General features: G+C 40.1%; 3 protein-coding genes and 1 non-coding gene across 8 annotated transcripts; 1 reads left to right on the top strand and 3 right to left on the bottom strand.

The window, feature by feature from the left end:
- Positions 1-181: 181 nt before the first annotated feature.
- Positions 182-3,865, bottom strand: LOC103830279 (synaptotagmin-5). 2 transcript variants are annotated; one of them, XM_009106036.3, is made up of 11 exons: positions 3,627-3,865; positions 3,404-3,519; positions 2,977-3,078; positions 2,722-2,772; positions 2,270-2,390; positions 1,939-2,057; positions 1,664-1,762; positions 1,485-1,565; positions 1,303-1,388; positions 958-1,183; positions 182-874 (listed from the first exon to the last, which is right to left on the bottom strand). In XM_009106036.3, the coding sequence occupies exons 2-11, from the start codon at positions 3,506-3,508 to the stop codon at positions 347-349; spliced, it is 1,518 nt and encodes a 505-aa protein (XP_009104284.1). In that variant the 5' UTR covers positions 3,509-3,519; positions 3,627-3,865; the 3' UTR covers positions 182-346. The 2 variants fall into 2 exon arrangements, with proteins under 2 accessions (XP_009104284.1, XP_009104285.1); XM_009106037.3 differs by having other exon boundaries at positions 3,632-3,862.
- A 151-nt stretch (positions 3,866-4,016) lies between these two features.
- LOC103830278 (EEF1A lysine methyltransferase 4) lies at positions 4,017-5,708 on the bottom strand. Its single transcript, XM_009106034.3, has 8 exons — positions 5,442-5,708; positions 5,242-5,355; positions 5,095-5,163; positions 5,002-5,021; positions 4,826-4,878; positions 4,639-4,669; positions 4,472-4,553; positions 4,017-4,401 (listed from the first exon to the last, which is right to left on the bottom strand). Exons 1-8 carry the CDS (start codon positions 5,623-5,625, stop codon positions 4,199-4,201), a joined length of 756 nt encoding a protein of 251 aa, XP_009104282.1. The 5' UTR covers positions 5,626-5,708; the 3' UTR covers positions 4,017-4,198.
- An 87-nt stretch (positions 5,709-5,795) lies between these two features.
- LOC108870428 (glutathione S-transferase T3-like) lies at positions 5,796-17,610 on the top strand. Of its 4 annotated transcripts, none has more exons than XM_018655902.2 (3): positions 5,796-6,210; positions 15,088-15,331; positions 15,421-17,610. In XM_018655902.2, exons 1-3 carry the CDS (start codon positions 6,013-6,015, stop codon positions 15,720-15,722), a joined length of 744 nt encoding a protein of 247 aa, XP_018511418.1. In that variant the 5' UTR covers positions 5,796-6,012; the 3' UTR covers positions 15,723-17,610. The 4 variants fall into 4 exon arrangements, with proteins under 4 accessions (XP_018511418.1, XP_033131535.1, XP_033131533.1 ...); XM_033275644.1 differs by lacking the exon at positions 15,088-15,331 and adding an exon at positions 7,257-7,712 and having other exon boundaries at positions 17,432-17,610; XM_033275642.1 differs by having other exon boundaries at positions 15,088-17,610.
- On the bottom strand, positions 9,831-9,937 carry LOC117127053. The gene has a single exon (XR_004449811.1). It is a non-coding gene; the product is annotated as a small nucleolar RNA R71 (small nucleolar RNA).
- Positions 17,611-18,048: the final 438 nt, after the last annotated feature.

The following is an 18,048-nucleotide window of genomic DNA, read 5'->3' as shown; positions in this document are numbered from 1 at the left end:
TGTCATTCCAAGTATTTTAAACCACGTCTAATGCTGTTCTGCTTATAGTGTTGCCTTTTTTTGAACAACAATTTGTAGTGTTGCCTCTGTTCTTGTATTCTTAAGTAAAAAAAGTTGCACCGCAATAACATACAGTTGTCATAATATGTACTTGCGTTTAATCTTCAGATGTGGTCATGAATTGCTTACGAGAATTGAAAAGGTGAATTCAAAATATAGAGATAAGTAACAAAGAAAAACACGAGAGGAGTATAAACAGTAAGTCGCATTGTATGACTCGACTAGCTAGAGGATAAAACAATGTTTTTATGATCACAAATCTGTTTGCTTAAACCCAAAGTTTTACTTACTGCTGTTTCGAACCATCGGTCTCGCTATTCACAGGTGTGGATGAGCCACTACGCTTACTAGACTGACCTGTAATTGTTCTACCCATGAATCTCCCTGCTTTGCTCAATCCACTACCCATTGCTCCAAAACCGCTACCAACCATCCCAACACCCGAGGTCACCCCGGTCCCAACCAGGCCTACTCCTGCACCAATCCCTGTCCCAACCATTCCTACACCAGCACCGAGCCCACTTCCAACTGCATCCATTGTGCTACCTATCATTCCTGCTTCCTTCAATCTCTTCCTTTCTTCCATTATTTTCTTCTCTTCCTCTAACGCAGCCATTTGCTCCTCTTTGTTGAACTCATGGTAATGTACCTTTAGGGTTATACTTCCTCTATCTTTCTTATCTTTTACTTTCAGAGTATCCAGTGAAGACAGCAGGTTTAGCTCCATTTCCTTTGTTACTCCAACTTCCAAGCTGCTTAAAGGAAGTTTCACAAGTCCTAGACGCTCGTCTTGGCCTACGTCTTTATCAAATACCTGTCAAAAAGTTTAGAGGACAGTTAATGTTTGACATGAAAAGTTGAACAAGTACGAAAGCATAACTGATTCAGATTGCAAACCTCTATAGTGAGCGACTGAGTTTCTTTGTCCTCTGCAATCAGTTCAAAGGTTTGGTCCCAAACAGGATTCAGGTTGTTCTCGATTGCCTTTGTTTTATACTTGAACACAGGACGGATGTGGATGGTTGCGTAAGGGTCTGATTTTCCAATCAATTCCTTATTCTTCAAGTTGGTTGCCTTCACTACTGTCACCATAAGCTTTCCCTGTGGCTTAAGTTCTAAATCACTGTGAAAGATAATAAATAGAGATTCAATATCAGAAGAGAAGAAAAGACAAAAGATTGGTAGTTGCAGGCAAAATATATATAAGTGAGGAAAAATCCAAAATGAAACACAGGAATGTACCTGAGATCAACAGGAATACCACCGATGGGAACAACTATTCTATGAGGCCACTGAAGCATGTCTTGGACAATAGTATCGACGGTGTCCTAACAAAATAAAAAGCATAAAGCTGTGCATAAGAGTAAACGGGTAAACAAATTAAACATCTGGAAACTGCTTGACCAGCCAAGAGAAGAACTTACATCGATCATATCAGATAGTCCAGGAATTGCCGTCAAGCTTCCACCGACAGCCTTCAGAGTGTAATCGATTCTCGGTTTTGGCTGGTTGAGATCATATAAAAAAGTTGGTTACTGTCAGATAGGAGAGTGATAAATAAATATGCATCTGATTCTGGATTTTCAAAAGGGAAAAAATGTACCTCAGCAAGTAGAGCTACAACAACAGCAGATATACAAGGAATCTCATCCGCAAGTTGAAAGATAACACGTGCAACTGTGAAAACTTGAAGATCCTTCAACTGTTTCAGCCAGAAAAAAGGTGTTGGTAGAGATTGCTAATCTATATTGGGAAGCAATACTGAAGGCGCAAACGGATATATTAATCTATATTGGGAAGCAAACGGATATATTAATCATTTAATCTTATACTATAGAAAAACCCAAACAAGAAGTACAAAAATATATCTTTAATAACCTGAATGGGTATGGAAGCAACGAGTGCTGTAACACCTAAAACGATATTTGGATCACCACCCCATCGAAGATCAACGTCCATTGTGACTTGACCTTCCTTGAAACTTTGAACTCGAATACCTGCAGCAATGATTAATAATGCATGTGCTAAGACTTACGAAAAAACTAACCTATAAGACAAATGCATGATGTTCTTTAAAGCCCAAGGATTCACTAACATTTTGAAGGTAACTCATCTAAAATAGAAAGTAGGACAATGCAAGCTTGAAATAAACAAAGTGGAAGAGAAAAAATAACAATCACAAACGATGATGTAATCCACCGTACTTTACCTTCAATCTTTGGTGCTACGTTACCCAGAGTCAATTTGCTGAACTTCAGGGAAGTAATTCCCGGTGGTCTGTAATCTTCAAGCAGTGGTTCAACAGAATCTCTTATTACCATAGTTGCTGCCTGGAAATTATTCAACAGAACAACGGATACTTCAGAATTTTTGACGGCCAAGCTGCATATTGTTTTCGTTCATTCCAACAAATTGGACATATCTTAGGCGTTAATTAACACTAGACTTGTGTACCACAGCCAAACAACTAGATGTTTGCGACTCCATTCAGGACAAACTAAATCTCAACAGATTTTCAGAAAGAAATCTTTCGATTATGACAACTAAACACCACTTAGGATATCTACCAAATTTCAGGGTACTATAATAGGCAACTTTCAACAATATACAGTGGAAAAGAATGCACTTAATAAAGGTATAAAAAGAAAATTAAAATCTCACCTCTGCAATAAACGGCCACATCTTGCCTAGTAGTTTATTCAGCCATTTGACCTGAAAAAACAAACGTATAAGAAGTTTCCAACATATACGTATAAGATAATACGTACACAACCCAAGAGCAACCATAGTTGAATATAAGGCAAATAATTCAACATCTAAGCTAGAAAAAAAAAACTAAATCATGTTGAACAACCAAACATTCAAGTTCAAAGATTGACTATACAAGAAGAAGCACACAAAGTTGATGACAAGTACCTGTTCAAAGGCGGGAAAGGATATCCACTGAGGAAAATTATCACCACAGATTTTGATCAAATCTTCTCTACTAAGCGAGCCTAGAAGTTTCATATCAACTGCCTGTCAAAAGAACAAATGTATAACAACTAGTCAATTATACAGTATCAGAGGCCAAGAGAAACACATATACTCGTGTCATGAGGATACACGTATAAAGGATCTAACTCCTCAAACTGAACAAGCAAAGACCATAAGTAGAATCAACAGATTCACAAGAGGAAACACTGATAAGTGATAAGTTACGCATTCCAGCTAATCCAGTGATCAATACAACCTATCTATATTAGGATTCACAACCTAACACTGATAAGATTCTTAGCACGGTCCCAGATTTGAAAATCGTTAATCAATCTCTCGATGAATCAGAAAAAAAACTGAATCGAACCTTGGCGACACGCTTGGAGGTGCGGTGAGTCATCATACGAGCCCAGCCAGCCATAATAGCTACGCCGAAGATAATCCCGAACAGAATCCCAGATATCAACCCCATCTTCCTCCTACCTACAACCAAAAAGTTACCCAATAAAACTCAGTTGGTCGATCAGGAGCTCGAATTAACCCTAGAAATGGAGTCGCTAAACGACAAAAAGAAACGCAATCGGGGATACCTTACCGCCACACGAAGATCGAAGCGTCGGCAGTAGTTAGTTTTATCTTCACGGGATTGGTCAAGAGCGCATTCAAGTCTGGTAGGCCAGAGAGAGAGAGAGAGAGAGAGAGCGAGGCCAGAGAAAACGCTTCTTTTCGAATCCAACTTGTATTTAATTCCATCTTCCGAACATTTTTACTATTAGCCCCTCGTATTTTACTATTTTCTCAAATCTCCCCCTTTAGTTTAGTAAACTAATCAAGCACCCTATTAGGCAGCACAATGTTTTAACTTTTAAGAGATAACAAGGTCACTGATTTAGAGAGGTTTTGTTCGAATCTTTTATTTGTAATATAATGATTTCACTTTGCATAACTTTTACAACATACTTATAAGAGTCAATTTGGAGAAGCAGTAAGATGTTTATTCGTATAAAAGAAACTGAGAGAGTATATAAACTTTAAGAGTTACAAATGGGATATAGATCAAAAGAGAAAATACAAAATACAACAACAGATGGTGGGGGAGATCAAGAAGACAACACTCATTGCACAATGTTGCATTGTGTCTTTATAGTCTCCACAAGCATCATTACAGAACATCCTCCATTAATGGGTACGAGGGTATTTGAGCTACTTCTTCATCCGTCTTTCTGCATATGTAGATAAAATGGGAATCAGGATCCTCTAGGACATAATCGTGCGGCAACATTCCTTCACTTGTCAATGGTACAGCTTCCAGACACGACTTCGATGATGAGCTACAGTCTCCTGGCTTTTTAAATCCTGGTCTCGCTACGTGAATTAAAAAAGGCTTAATCAGAGTGTGCAGTTTCCTAGTAAGAAGCTAAAAGTGGAGGCTTACGTATGATGTATAAGGAGATCTTCCAGTTGTAAGCTGAAGGATTCAGATGAGGCATTCTCACTTTGGGATCACCATACGTTATCTAACATACACATAAGTCAATGTTTAAGTTTACATGTGACGATAGACAAGAACGGTTCCAGACATAGCAAGTGAGAGTATATTACTAAAAAATAGGTCCCTCCAGGTTTAATCAGCCTGCATAAATGAGAAAAAAGAAAAGAGCTTTGTCGGTTAATAAATATATGGGCAATGTTAAAAAAAAATAAATCCAATAATTAACAGTGGCAGGATCTATATGATGATGATCCAGGAGCAAGGATGACATTAGGTGGTGCTAACTAACTAAATAACCTGCTAACTTCACCCAACATTCTCGAAGCACTTAGAGGAGCATCATTCCCACACTGGAAGTACACACACGGCCACCACCACACAAAAAAAAAAAAAAAGCTTAAAAAAACATACGCATGGAGACATGTAATACCGTAAAACAAAGGATGAGAGTAGATTCAAGATACACTCCCTACCATCAATGAATCAAGGGTTCCTGAAAGAAAAGAATCACCTATAAGCTTTCTCCATCAAAACAACCAAACAGAGCAGAGGAACTAAGGACTCACCTTTATCAATGACAGTGTCAAAGGAATCGTCCGCAAAGTAACTCATATCTCTAACATCCATTTGCATATCTGTTGGGTATCAGTAAAGCTTCTTCCTTTACATAGTCCAAATCAATTAACTGAAATTAGATATTTAAAACGTTGTACATTTGAGCTGAGGAACAGAAGCATATTTGGTTTGCATCATCTCGATAGCCACTGAAGATATGTCAACGTTCACTATGTCCTCGTATCCGTCCTTGACCATATCCTCTGACATAACTGCACCAAAAAGTCAATACGTTTTAACTTATAACACTCTAACGTCAACTTCAATCAATGGTAAGAGGAAGGAGAGAGATATTTACGGGAATTGCCACAGCCAACCATGAGGACTCGTGAAGAAGTAGGGACGAAGTTTCGGACAAAAGGGCGGAGAGAAGAGTAGCGCTGGTACCAGTCGAAGGAAAGCGCGTCTTGCACGTAACGAGCGTCCCAGTAGTGAGCGTCTCCATAGTTGTAAGTGTTGCAGCTCGACACGTCCCTCTGCATCTCTCTGTCTCTCTCTCTCTATCTAGCGCGAAGGATCCGATCTGAGAATATGCGGCGGAAGTTTTTTCTTTGTCGTTGACTTTTTGTTTGGGACCGGTTTACGAAGTTTGGGCTTAAGACAGGCCCAATAGAAATCATGTGAAGGTGAAGAGTATGTGACACGTGGCCCGTGTGTGTTTACACGTGCAGCCTCTTCGTCCATTCAGCTTCTTCTTGGCTTTAGAGCAACATTATCGGACGGCCCTTGGCCCGTCCCGAACACTATTTGGGCTAAAAAGAAAATCAAAAAGAAAAGATTTTGTTTGGTCCGGGCCTTAATTAAGGTCTTTTTTGACGCGTCCCGTGAGCAACGTGGCAGCACAGGAGAGGGCGATGTAAACGAAGTCGATGAAACCTATTCCGTGTGTTTCTCCTCTTTTGTCGAAACTGAAGCGAAATCGATTCACCGCTGTCGATCTGATTCGCCTCAATCCGCTTCTCCTCGATCCGTTTCTCTTCGCTCTGTTTCCTCTCCGACATCGATTCAGTCCACCTCCGAACAGTTTCCTTTGGACATCGATTCAGAGTCGACCCAAACTTGGGAAGGTATGTGTCTAACCTCCATTGTAATTTTGAGAAACCGAGTAGGGGTGTGTAGATTCAATGGTTGTTTGTTGTTTGGTTGTTTGTTGATTAAATGATTGATTTGATTCGCTCTTCTCGTTCGTTGTTTGATATGCTCCGCTCTTGTGATTGAAGTGGTTGTGAACGGAATAGATATATAAAAATGTATTGATTCGTTGGTTCTTTGATGCTTGCAAAAACTTTAAGATTGAATGGCTGTGAATGAAAACTCGTATAGATTGATCGATAATTCGTATAGCTTCTAAGCTCGGGTCTTCTGTATATATTTGATGTAATGGTTGTTTCATAATTAATATTCGTATAGCTTTATTGAAAATTCGTATAGCTTCTCTACCTTTCAAAATCGGATAGGTTGATAGAATTCTTTGGTCTGTTATCAGTTAAAATTTGAAGTATTTTAAACAACTTAGAATTATGGTTTACATCTCTTCACTCTTTACTCAACTAGAGTGACACCTCCTTAATTTCACTCTTTACTCTAGTAGACTCACACTTCTTTACGTCTTTACTGAACTAGACAAACTAGTTCTACTGTCGTCGTTACTTGAAACCGTAGATAGGTTAGTAATAAGTTCAGATTAGACATATATGGTTTATGGTTAGTCTTTATGTAGAAACTTAATACTCTTCACCAGCTAATATTAAACTCCCATCTCAATCCCCTTAAATATACACACCTGCCTTCTCTCTTCTATCCATCTCCTAATCTACAACTCTCTCTCAAATATTTATCTTGTAAAAGTCGTATGGGTTCAAGAAATTTTCAAAGTCAGTCCTCTAGTTACGTAGGACTGCTTAACAGTCAACAAGGAAGTCGTGTGAATGAAAACTTTCCATATGAAAGTTTTCATTCAACTGTCAACTTTGGAGAATCGGAGATCCCTCCCTTTAGTTCACAACAAGCTGAACAGACGCCAGTAGACACATCAGTGGACCGTAATGCTAGACGCAAATGGGGCCCAGCTGATGACGCGGTTCTAATCTCTGCTTGGCTTAACACTTCGAAGGATGCCGTTGTTGGAAATGAGCAGAAGTTGGGGGCCTTCTGGAAACGGGTTGGAGATTATTATGCTGCAAGTCCTCATGGGCAACAGGAGGGTGAAAAGAGAGGGGATCTTACTTGTAAGAAGAGATGGCACAGAATAAACGATCAAGTTACAAAGTTCTGTGGGGCTTACTCCGCGGCAGAGAGACAAATTGGGAGTGGTGAGAGTGACACTGATGTTCTAAAGAAGGCTCACGACATCTTCTACTCAGATCAGCAAAGCAAGTTTACACTTGAGCATGCTTGGTGCGTGTTGCGCTTTGAACAAAAATGGCTTAGCCTCAACCCTCCTAAAGCCACTCACACTTCGAAGAGGAAGGATGGACAGATACAAGCGCCGCTGTCCCTGATCACGAAATCCGGCCTGAAGGTTGCAAGGCGGCTAAACAAAAAAGGTCGACTGTTCAAGGCAAGTCTGTTGCTGAGTATATGATATCTTGCATATTTGCATTGTTTTATCCATTCATCCATGAGCATTTTCATCATATAGATTAGGATTCAGACATGTTTAGGTTGCATTTTGCATACATGAGTCTCTATTAGGTACTGGAGTACCACATAAGGTTATTTGGAGCTCAAAAGAGGTGAAAAGAGTGATCTTTGGACGAGCACAGCCGGAGCGACCTCTCGGAGCGACGGCATGAGGTCGCTGTGCACCACATCCCGGAGCGACTCATCCAGAGCGACTGCACAAGGTCGCTCGCGTTTTCACGTCTGGAGACACACATTTACACCTCGGAGCGACCTTCCAGAGCGACGTGCTGAAGTCGCTCCCGAAGCTCAGAGCGACCATACCAGAGCGACAGGGAGAAGTCGCTCGCGTTTTCATCACCCGGAGACGCGAGAACGAGCCCGGAGCGACCTCTCGCAGCGACACAGCGAGGTCGCTCCCGAAGCCTGGAGCGACTTGTCGGAGCGACGGGCTGAGGTCGCTCCGTGTTTTGTTTCTGCTCGAACTTGTGATTTCTCAAGGGCATTTTGGTCATTTCATTATGCACGTTTTTATTTTCTAAACCTATGTTTTATTACTCTGTAAGCCACCAGGAGGCACATCATCTTTGTTCTTAGAAAAACCACCAAAAACCTTTGGAAAGGGATCTCTTTGAATGAATTGATCAGTTTGTTATTGAAATTCTGTGTTCCTTTTATTTCCTGTATTTCTCTACATGATTAATCTGAAATCCAATATGGGTTTAAGAGGAATCATGGAGATTAGTGAGTAATCACCTTTTGAATTCATGGGTTAGGGAGATTAAGGGTGATTAGGTTAGAGCTAGGATGTTTTAGTGTAGATCATTCATATTTCCTTGCTAGTAGAGTAATCATAATGCATCTTCTGAGTTGGCCACTCAGTTGTTGATCCTTAGGCATTTCTCACCCGAAAGGTGTTCGATGAAATGCCCGAGACAACTCTTCTAGGCTTTTAGTATACTTTGCCAAAGACATTTGTTGTTAAAGGTACTAAGATAGCTAATAGACTTGTTAGTAATGATTGCTTTCATATTATTCAACCAAAGACATTTGATGTTTGAGATATGTTAGCAAATGAGCATTCATCTAGACATAGAGTTGCTTAGAATTGTGTCTAGGCTTAAGGTTGATAGTTTGATTGATCATTTGCCATCCTTAGTTCGATACTTGATCACCCAAGGTCTAATCCCTATACCCATGAGTTCTCTTTTCCTTTAGTCAAGAAAGTATCATTCTGTTATTGCTTTCTAGTTTTAGTCATAGTTTAAAACCCATCTAAATCATTGGTTGCACTTAGATTAAGTGAGTACTTGCATTCTCAGTGCTTTGATATCCCTCAGAACTGGTTCGACAATCTTTTATACTACAACATTTGTCTTAGGAGCCTTGAAAACTCCTAACATCAAATTGGCGCCGTTGCCAAATTCTGAGTAGATTTGAACATTGAGATTTAGTCACTTGCTTGAGACTAAGTCATTTTTATTTTCTTTTGTTACTGATTCTCTTTCTTCACCTCCCTTTAATCTACAGGTGTATGAACTTGAGGAGCAGGGGTCCATCAAACCTAGTTCCAATAGCTGCAGACATCAGAGCTTTAGAGAGAGAGTGTGCTAGAAATAGAAGAGAAGAAGAGCAACAGGCTCACTTGCAGAGATTGGATACTGATATGGGAGACATACCTCAAAACCAACAGCGAGCAGCGCGACCTATTGGCACTTATGACCGCCCCAACATTCATGGTCATAGATTGGGAATCCGAGCACCAGCTGTAGCAGCCAACAACTTTGAGATCAAATCAGGACTCCTCAATGTGATCGAGAACAACAAGTATCATGGCTTGGCTCTAGAGGATCCATTTGATCACTTGGACAGGTTCGACAGCTACTGTGGGTTGTCAAAAACCAATGGTGTGTCCGAAGATGCCTTAAAGCTCAAGCTATTCCCTTTCTCTTTGGGGGATAAAGCACGTCAGTGGGAGAAGTCTCTACCCAGCGACTCCATCACCACTTGGGATGACTGCAAGAAAGCATTCTTGGAGAAGTTCTTCTCTACTTCAAGAACTGCTAAGCTGAGAAACGAGATTTCCAGCTTTCAACAGAAGAACTTGGAAGGCTTCAGTGAAGCCTGGGAGAGATTCAAGGGCTACCAAGCTCAATGCCCACACCATGGCTTTTCTAAGGAGAGCTTGCTGAGCACATTCTACCGTGGTGCTCTTCCTAAGTACAGAGCCAGACTGGATACAGCTAGCAATGGGTTTTTCTTGGGGAGAACTGAGGAGGATGCAGAAGAGCTGGTTGACAACATGGTAAAGAGTGATGCAGTCTACAGTGGAGACCACGACAGAGGCAGTAGAACAGATGATAAGCAGACGAGGAAAGAGATCAAAGCTTTGGAAGACAAGATCGACCTTCTCATTGCTGAAAAAGCCACCCAAGAGCAGCTGAAGTTTGTTGGTAACTCCAGGCAGGAAGATCCACTTGCTGTCAATGAGGTTGAGGGTTTGGAAGGTCAGGAAGAGTTGTGTTCATCAACAACAATGGTAGCTGGTACAAAAAGGAGCCCAACTTTCAGTACAACAACTACCAACAGAAATCCTATCCCAACAACCAACAGAGTGGTTATCCGCCTAGAAACAACCAGCAAGGCAGCTATCAGCCTCAGCAAAACCCCTCGTCTGGTTCCTCTGCTCCTCAAGAGAGCAGCACTGATACCTTACTGAAACAAATCTTGGAGTCTCAGACTAGAAGTGAGAAGCATGTTGGTTATGAGTTGAAGAACCTTCATACCAAGATTGATGGGAGCTACAATGAGCTCAACAACAAATTCTCACACCTTGCTTCTACAGTCAGGAATTTAGAGAATCAGTTTGCTTCCATGAACACTCACCAGAATCGCCAGCAAGGATCTCTACCTGGAAAGTCTGACCAAAACCCCAAGGAGGCCAAAGCTATCACCCTTAGGAGTGGTAAACAGTTACCTCCTAAACCCTCACCAAGGATGCTGAGAAACTAGGTGAGGGGGTTGCCATCAACATAGATGATGAAGTGGTGATTGTTGATGAGAAGATCAATGACGAGATCTTGGAGAAGATAGTGGAAGCCAAAGGTAAAGGAAAGGTTGGGGAAGAGAAGAAGACAGTAAAAGATGGTGAAGTTGTTACTCCAGCAAGTGAAAGTTCTTTTGTTCCTCCTCCCTATGAACCCAAACTTCCATTCCCTGGTAGATTCAAGAAGCAGCTGCTAGAGAAATACAAGGCTCTGTTTGAGAAGCAAATGAGTGAAGCTCAGGTTGCAATGCCCATCATCGATGCTTTTATGTTGATTCCTCAATACAGCAAGTTCTTGAAAGATGCTGTAGCTGCAAAGAAGAAGGAGATGGAAGGCATGATGATTCTTACCCATGAGTGCAATGCCATCATCCAGAGGCTTGATGTTCAGAGAAATTAGAGGATCCAGGAAGCTTCACACTACCTTGTGCTCTTGGACCTATGGTATTTGAGAAAAGTCTCTGCGATTTGGGAGCTAGTGTCAGCTTGATGCCTTTGTCTGTTGCAAAGAAGCTTGGATTCACCAGTTCAAGAAGTGTAGACTCTCTCTGGTGTTAGCTGATCGTTCAGTGAAGTATCCTGTGGGCATCTTAGAGGACCTCCCTGTGAAGATTGGAAGGTATGAGATACCTACAGATTTTGTGGTGCTTGAGATGGGTGAGGAGGCTCAAGATCCATTGATTCTAGGAAGACCATTCTTAGCTACAGCAGGAGCTATTGTTAATGTGAAGGAAGGCACGATTGATCTCCATTTGGGTAAAGAGAACATCCTCCACTTTGACATCAAGAGGAAAATGAGGAAACCAACTGTGTTCGGGCAAGCCTTCTACATTGAAGAGATGGACACTCCTGCTGATGAGCACCTTGAAGAGTTACCACCTGAGGACGACGAGGAGGGATCATCTCCCTCTACTCATTCCCCATAGAAGGTAACCCACCACACTCCCCTGTATATACCATTTTATTTTTGCATATTAGTCTTCTTTTCGGTATCTCTCTCTCTACTTGACAACACAGAGACTGTGTAACTCAAGTTTGGGGGAGGTACCAAGTATTTGATCATGTTTGCTTTGATGTTGTTTCATTGAGTCATGCATTGCATACCTATTTGCATATAAAAAAAAAAAATCAATCATTTAGTTTGCATCATTTGCATTTCTAGGAGAGTCTAGAGCATATAGGTTGCATTCACATGCATTGGGAGCAATGATTTTAAATGCCTTGTAAAGAACACTACGTTGCACCTGAGTAGCTTTTGCACCTCTCAAAAAGACTTGTATGTTTCGAGCCTTGAAAACTCTTCCTGAAACTTGTTGATTGCTGAAACTCAGTCTTTGAAGCCAACTACAACCTTATTTGAACTGAACGAACTTAATGCTTCTTGCTCATGGTCCCTTGTGTACTGAGTCATGGCTATACACACTGGAGTTGTCACATCTTTTATGCCAATCTTTTTGACAAACTCTAGTGGTAGACCACTCCCAAAACCTTTCCTTCCTTTTAAGCTTTCATTGTTTGATGAGTGAGGCCTTCTTCGGAAAGTCTTACATGCGCATAATGTTGAGAGTATCGGGAACGACAATGCTTGATCTTCATTTTTGCTAGATTGGACACTCTTTTGTCTAGCTATAGGTGGGAGGGTGAGTGTTGTGATCATGATTTGGGAGAAATGAAAAATAAAAAGGATAGACTCTTTGTGCTTAAGTGAATTGATTTTCTGGGATAAGTAGAGAACCTCTAGCTCTAGTTTTGAAAAGTCTTGGCCCCCAACCTAAAAAAAAAAAAAAATATATAAAAAAAAAAAAAAAAAAAAAAAAAAAAAAAAAAGAAAGAAAAGGGGGCTAGCAAAGTTGTTAGGAGCTAAGAAATGTTTTGAGGTTGTAGAAAAATCCCTTGTAGATTTCAAAAAGAAAGAGTTAAAGTTCTTAAGATCTTTTGGTGAGAGATGTGAGTTGGGTTTGACATTTGGGAATGATTGTGTAATGATATGTTTGGGAAAAGGGTAGAACAATGGAGATTGAGCATTGTATGCATGAGTTGGTCCCTTTCTTAGATATATTATGTGCAATGTCAAGGCTACTTGTTTTGAGAGTAAACCACCTTAAAGATCATATGTTTTGAACCTCTTGAATCACTTGAATAAAAGCCTTCCCTTACCCAACCAAATGACTTGGACCAACTGACCATTTGCAAGAATTCACCTGATGTTTTGTGCTTAATGAATGTGAGAGTTGGTTGATTTGAATGTGTGGATGCTTGATGATGAGTGTAAGAACAAAAAGAGTTAAGATAGGCCTAGAGAAGCTAGAGTGTAATAAGAGAGTGTGCTAGTTGTGTTTCTTTTGGCTATGTGCTCCCACCTTCAACCTCTCTTCCTATGAGTTCTAGAAAGTTCACTTGTGGACAAGTAAAAGAACAAGTTTGGGGGAGTTGATATCTTGCATATTTGCATTGTTTTATCCATTCATCCATGAGCATTTTCATCATATAGATTAGGATTCAGACATGTTTAGGTTGCATTTTGCATACATGAGTCTCTATTAGGTACTGGAGTACCACATAAGGTTATTTGGAGCTCAAAAGAGGTGAAAAGAGTGATCTTTGGACGAGCACAGCCGGAGCGACCTCTCGGAGCGACGGCATGAGGTCGCTGTGCACCACATCCCGGAGCGACTCATCCAGAGCGACTGCACAAGGTCGCTCGCGTTTTCACGTCTGGAGACACACATTTACACCTCGGAGCGACCTTCCAGAGCGACGTGCTGAAGTCGCTCCCGAAGCTCAGAGCGACCATACCAGAGCGACAGGGAGAAGTCGCTCGCGTTTTCATCACCCGGAGACGCGAGAACGAGCCCGGAGCGACCTCTCGCAGCGACACAGCGAGGTCGCTCCCGAAGCCTGGAGCGACTTGTCGGAGCGACGGGCTGAGGTCGCTCCGTGTTTTGTTTCTGCTCGAACTTGTGATTTCTCAAGGGCATTTTGGTCATTTCATTATGCACGTTTTTATTTTCTAAACCTATGTTTTATTACTCTGTAAGCCACCAGGAGGCACATCATCTTTGTTCTTAGAAAAACCACCAAAAACCTTTGGAAAGGGATCTCTTTGAATGAATTGATCAGTTTGTTATTGAAATTCTGTGTTCCTTTTATTTCCTGTATTTCTCTACATGATTAATCTGAAATCCAATATGGGTTTAAGAGGAATCATGGAGATTAGTGAGTAATCACCTTTTGAATTCATGGGTTAGGGAGATTAAGGGTGATTAGGTTAGAGCTAGGATGTTTTAGTGTAGATCATTCATATTTCCTTGCTAGTAGAGTAATCATAATGCATCTTCTGAGTTGGCCACTCAGTTGTTGATCCTTAGGCATTTCTCACCCGAAAGGTGTTCGATGAAATGCCCGAGACAACTCTCTAGGCTTTTAGTATACTTTGCCAAAGACATTTGTTGTTAAAGGTACTAAGATAGCTAATAGACTTGTTAGTAATGATTGCTTTCATATTATTCAACCAAAGACATTTGATGTTTGAGATATGTTAGCAAATGAGCATTCATCTAGACATAGAGTTGCTTAGAATTGTGTCTAGGCTTAAGGTTGATAGTTTGATTGATCATCTGCCATCCTTAGTTCGATACTTGATCACCCAAGGTCTAATCCCTATACCCATGAGTTCTCTTTTCCTTTAGTCAAGAAAGTATCATTCTGTTATTGCTTTCTAGTTTTAGTCATAGTTTAAAACCCATCTAAATCATTGGTTGCACTTAGATTAAGTGAGTACTTGCATTCTCAGTGCTTTGATATCCCTCAGAACTGGTTCGACAATCTTTTATACTACAACATTTGTCTTAGGAGCCTTGAAAACTCCTAACATCAGTATACAACCATATGGGAAATGAAGAAAGAGGATTTGGCTACGCAGGAGAGACTGTCCAAGCTAGCTATACTTGACACTCTCCTTGCGAGGAAAGAACCATTAAGTGAGGCGGAGGAGGTTGTGAAGAATAAGTTGCTAGCCAAGTATTTCTGAAAGATTAGGATCTAATCTTATAAGTCTCTGTTTTAAAATCCATGTTTTAGTTCTCTGTTATAATGTAGTTCATGCGGCTCTTATTAATAATAACAATGTCTTTTTTATGTTCTTTCTGGTCTTCTCTTGCGGGTCTTGTTTATATGTCGTCTGCAACCACAAAAATTACTATGTGTATCTAATAATTACTTGCGTGTTTTGCTTATATGTCGTCGAGTATTTAATAATCAATATGTGTTTATGCAGGTAGACATAAACATGGGACTCCACAGCTACAGCCAGCCTTCGCAGTCTGACGATATATTTTGCAACTCAGAGGACGGTAGCTTCAGCGAGATGGAAGATCTCATTCGACGTGACCAAGCTGAGTTAAGCTTACACGCTAGTTCACAGGTTCAGTATCCTCCTCAACCAGAGGTTGAGTTTGGCATCCCACAAACTTGTTACTGCGGTGCTAAGCCTCTCCTTGCAACATCTCGGACTGATCCAGGTTAAGTAAAATCTCGTCTAGTCTTGTAAAGGGTAATCACCTCCTGATATACTGTCTTCTTCATAGTCTTGCGTGTGTGTTCACCACAGGTAGACGAATCTACACATGTGAGAACGTGGACGATGGAGAGTGCCATGTTTGGAAATGGTGGGATGAAGCCATGATGGAAGAGATGCGAGCCCGAGATCGACATGTGATTCAGCTAGAGGAAAAGGTGGACAATCTTTCACTTTGCAGTGACATCGAGACTGACCAGCGACTGGTTAGAGTTGAGAAAATGGTGGGTGATATAGGAAAGGAACAATCCAAGCTTAGGCTGGGATTTGAGTACTTTGTAAGTGCAATGATTGTGGTGACAGTTTTACTTGGAATTGTGCTGATGGTTAAGTAAATGAAGATGGTGATGTATTGAACTTTATGTAATATGATGTATGGACTTCGAACTTTATGTAATATGATGTATTGAACTATATGTATTATGTCTTAATGTATCAGACTTTATAGTGTAAGTGTTTTGTTATGTAGTTTTTTTGCATTTTAACGCATAGATTTGCATGGCCACAGAAACAGGTTGCGTTGATTTCAAATATACAATTATATCAGAACATGTACTTTCCATTGTTTGTTTGTATCACGGGAAAGAAAGCTTTAAGTCACAAGATGAGATGAGAGTCACGAGATGAACTAAAGACCAATTATAAATAAGACACTTCTTCTTTCATAAACACTTGTACTTCTCCTTACATTCATATCTTCTTCTTTCTTTCATAACTTCGTTTTTCATAAACACTTCCACTTCTCCTTGTTTCATTCCTTTAAATTTCTTTTTAAAAATGGCATCTTCTTCCCATTATCATTACCATAGAGGAGGTGATGATAATGCATTTGAAGGCGTATTTGATGATATATTTGAAGATCTCGAAGCTATTCCCGAACCAAAAGAGCGAAAAAAACGTATTTTTATCGAGAGAAATCGGGAAGAAGGCCACAACAACCTTTGGAATGATTATTTTAGCGACACTCCAACATATCCGCACAATTTGTTCCGCCGACGATTTCGAATGAACAAGTCATTGTTCTTATATATTGTGCATCGTCTCTCTACTGAAGTTGAGTATTTTAAACCCAAAGAAGATGCAACCGGACGGTCTGGTTTATCGCCTCTCCAGAAATGTACCGCAGCAATTCGTCAATTGGCGTATGGTGGTGGAGCTGATCCCGTAGACGAATATATACGACTTGCTGAAACAACATCTCGTAAATGTTTGCACGAATTTACCGCCGGAATAATCCACTTGTTTGCCGATGAATACCTCAGACGTCCCACAGTGGAGGATCTTCGGAGACTACTCCATGAGGGTGAAGAACGGGGATTTCCCGGAATGATTGGAAGCATCGACTGTATGCATTGGGAGTGGAAGAATTGCCCCACTGCCTGGAAAGGAATGTATTCACGAGGAACCGGAAAACCAACAATTGTGTTGGAGGCCGTTGCTTCATATGACCTCTGGATATGGCACGCTTTCTTTGGCGCTCCAGGTACTTTGAACGATCTTAATATTCTGGATAGATCACCTGTTTTTGATGAAATTATTAACGGGAAAGCTCCCCAAGTAAACTACTATGTCAACGGAAGGGAATACAATTTGGCGTATTATCTGACGGATGGTATCTATCCAAAATGGGCGACTTTTATTCAGTCTATACGACTGCCACAGGGTGCAAAAAATTCTTTATTTGCTACGCGTCAAGAATCCGTTCGAAAAGATGTCGAGCGGGCCTTTGGGGTCCTCCAAGCTAGGTTCGCCGTTGTTAGAAATCCTTCTAATCTATGGGATAAAAACAAAATATCGAATATTATGCGAGCATGTCTCATACTCCATAATATGATTGTCCAAGATGAACGGAATTCAGATACTCTTGAAGAATTTCAAGATGACGATTTTACTTTTACCGTCAAAAAGGCTAAAAAACCCGGCAATATAATTGCTCGTCGTAAAGAAGTTCGGGATCCACATATCCATCAACAATTAAAAGAAGATTTGATTGAACATATATGGGATAAATTTGGACATCTTCCAAATTACATATAATGTGTTTTTGCTTTCTATGATTTAAATAAAATGTTTCTCTTATTTTATTTATGCATTTTGTAATTTTTTTCCACTCCTTTGTATTTTAATTTTCATGTTCTACGTATTTTAATTTTCAACTTTTCTTTATAATGTCATAAGTTATTCGATAATTTATCTTCAATTAATAAAAAAAAAATTAATTCACTAAGGGACTTTCATAAGTCCCACCAATAATCTAATTTCTAAAGGAAAATCCCTAAATATGACCTTAACTCACAAATAACCTTAAAATATTCTAAGGGCCAAAAAATCAAGACCCACCTATAATGTTGCTCTTAGAATGAGGGTACCCTTATTTTTGATGTAATTAATTTAAACTGTGCGATATAAAAAATATCTTTTGCCGTTTTAACTTAATAAAATACATAATTTTTTTTAACGGTTTCCATAATTTTATTGTGGATTCATTATTGTTTTTACATGAAAAGGTATGGGGTTCAAACCCAAAAAACGTAGATTATGCAGATCATGGAAAAAAATGATTACAAGAAGTTTTCGTGCAAAAGTGTATCAAGACGGCTCGGAGCGATGCAGTCAAAAGTGTATTTTCATATGATATGATGATAGAATTATCGGCTGTAA

Source organism: Brassica rapa, chromosome A07, assembly GCF_000309985.2.
Source record: "Brassica rapa cultivar Chiifu-401-42 chromosome A07, CAAS_Brap_v3.01, whole genome shotgun sequence".
Classification (NCBI taxonomy): Eukaryota; Viridiplantae; Streptophyta; class Magnoliopsida; order Brassicales; family Brassicaceae; genus Brassica; species Brassica rapa.
The sequence above is the reverse complement of the archived record's forward strand: the minus strand, read 5'-3'. Positions and strand labels throughout refer to the sequence as shown.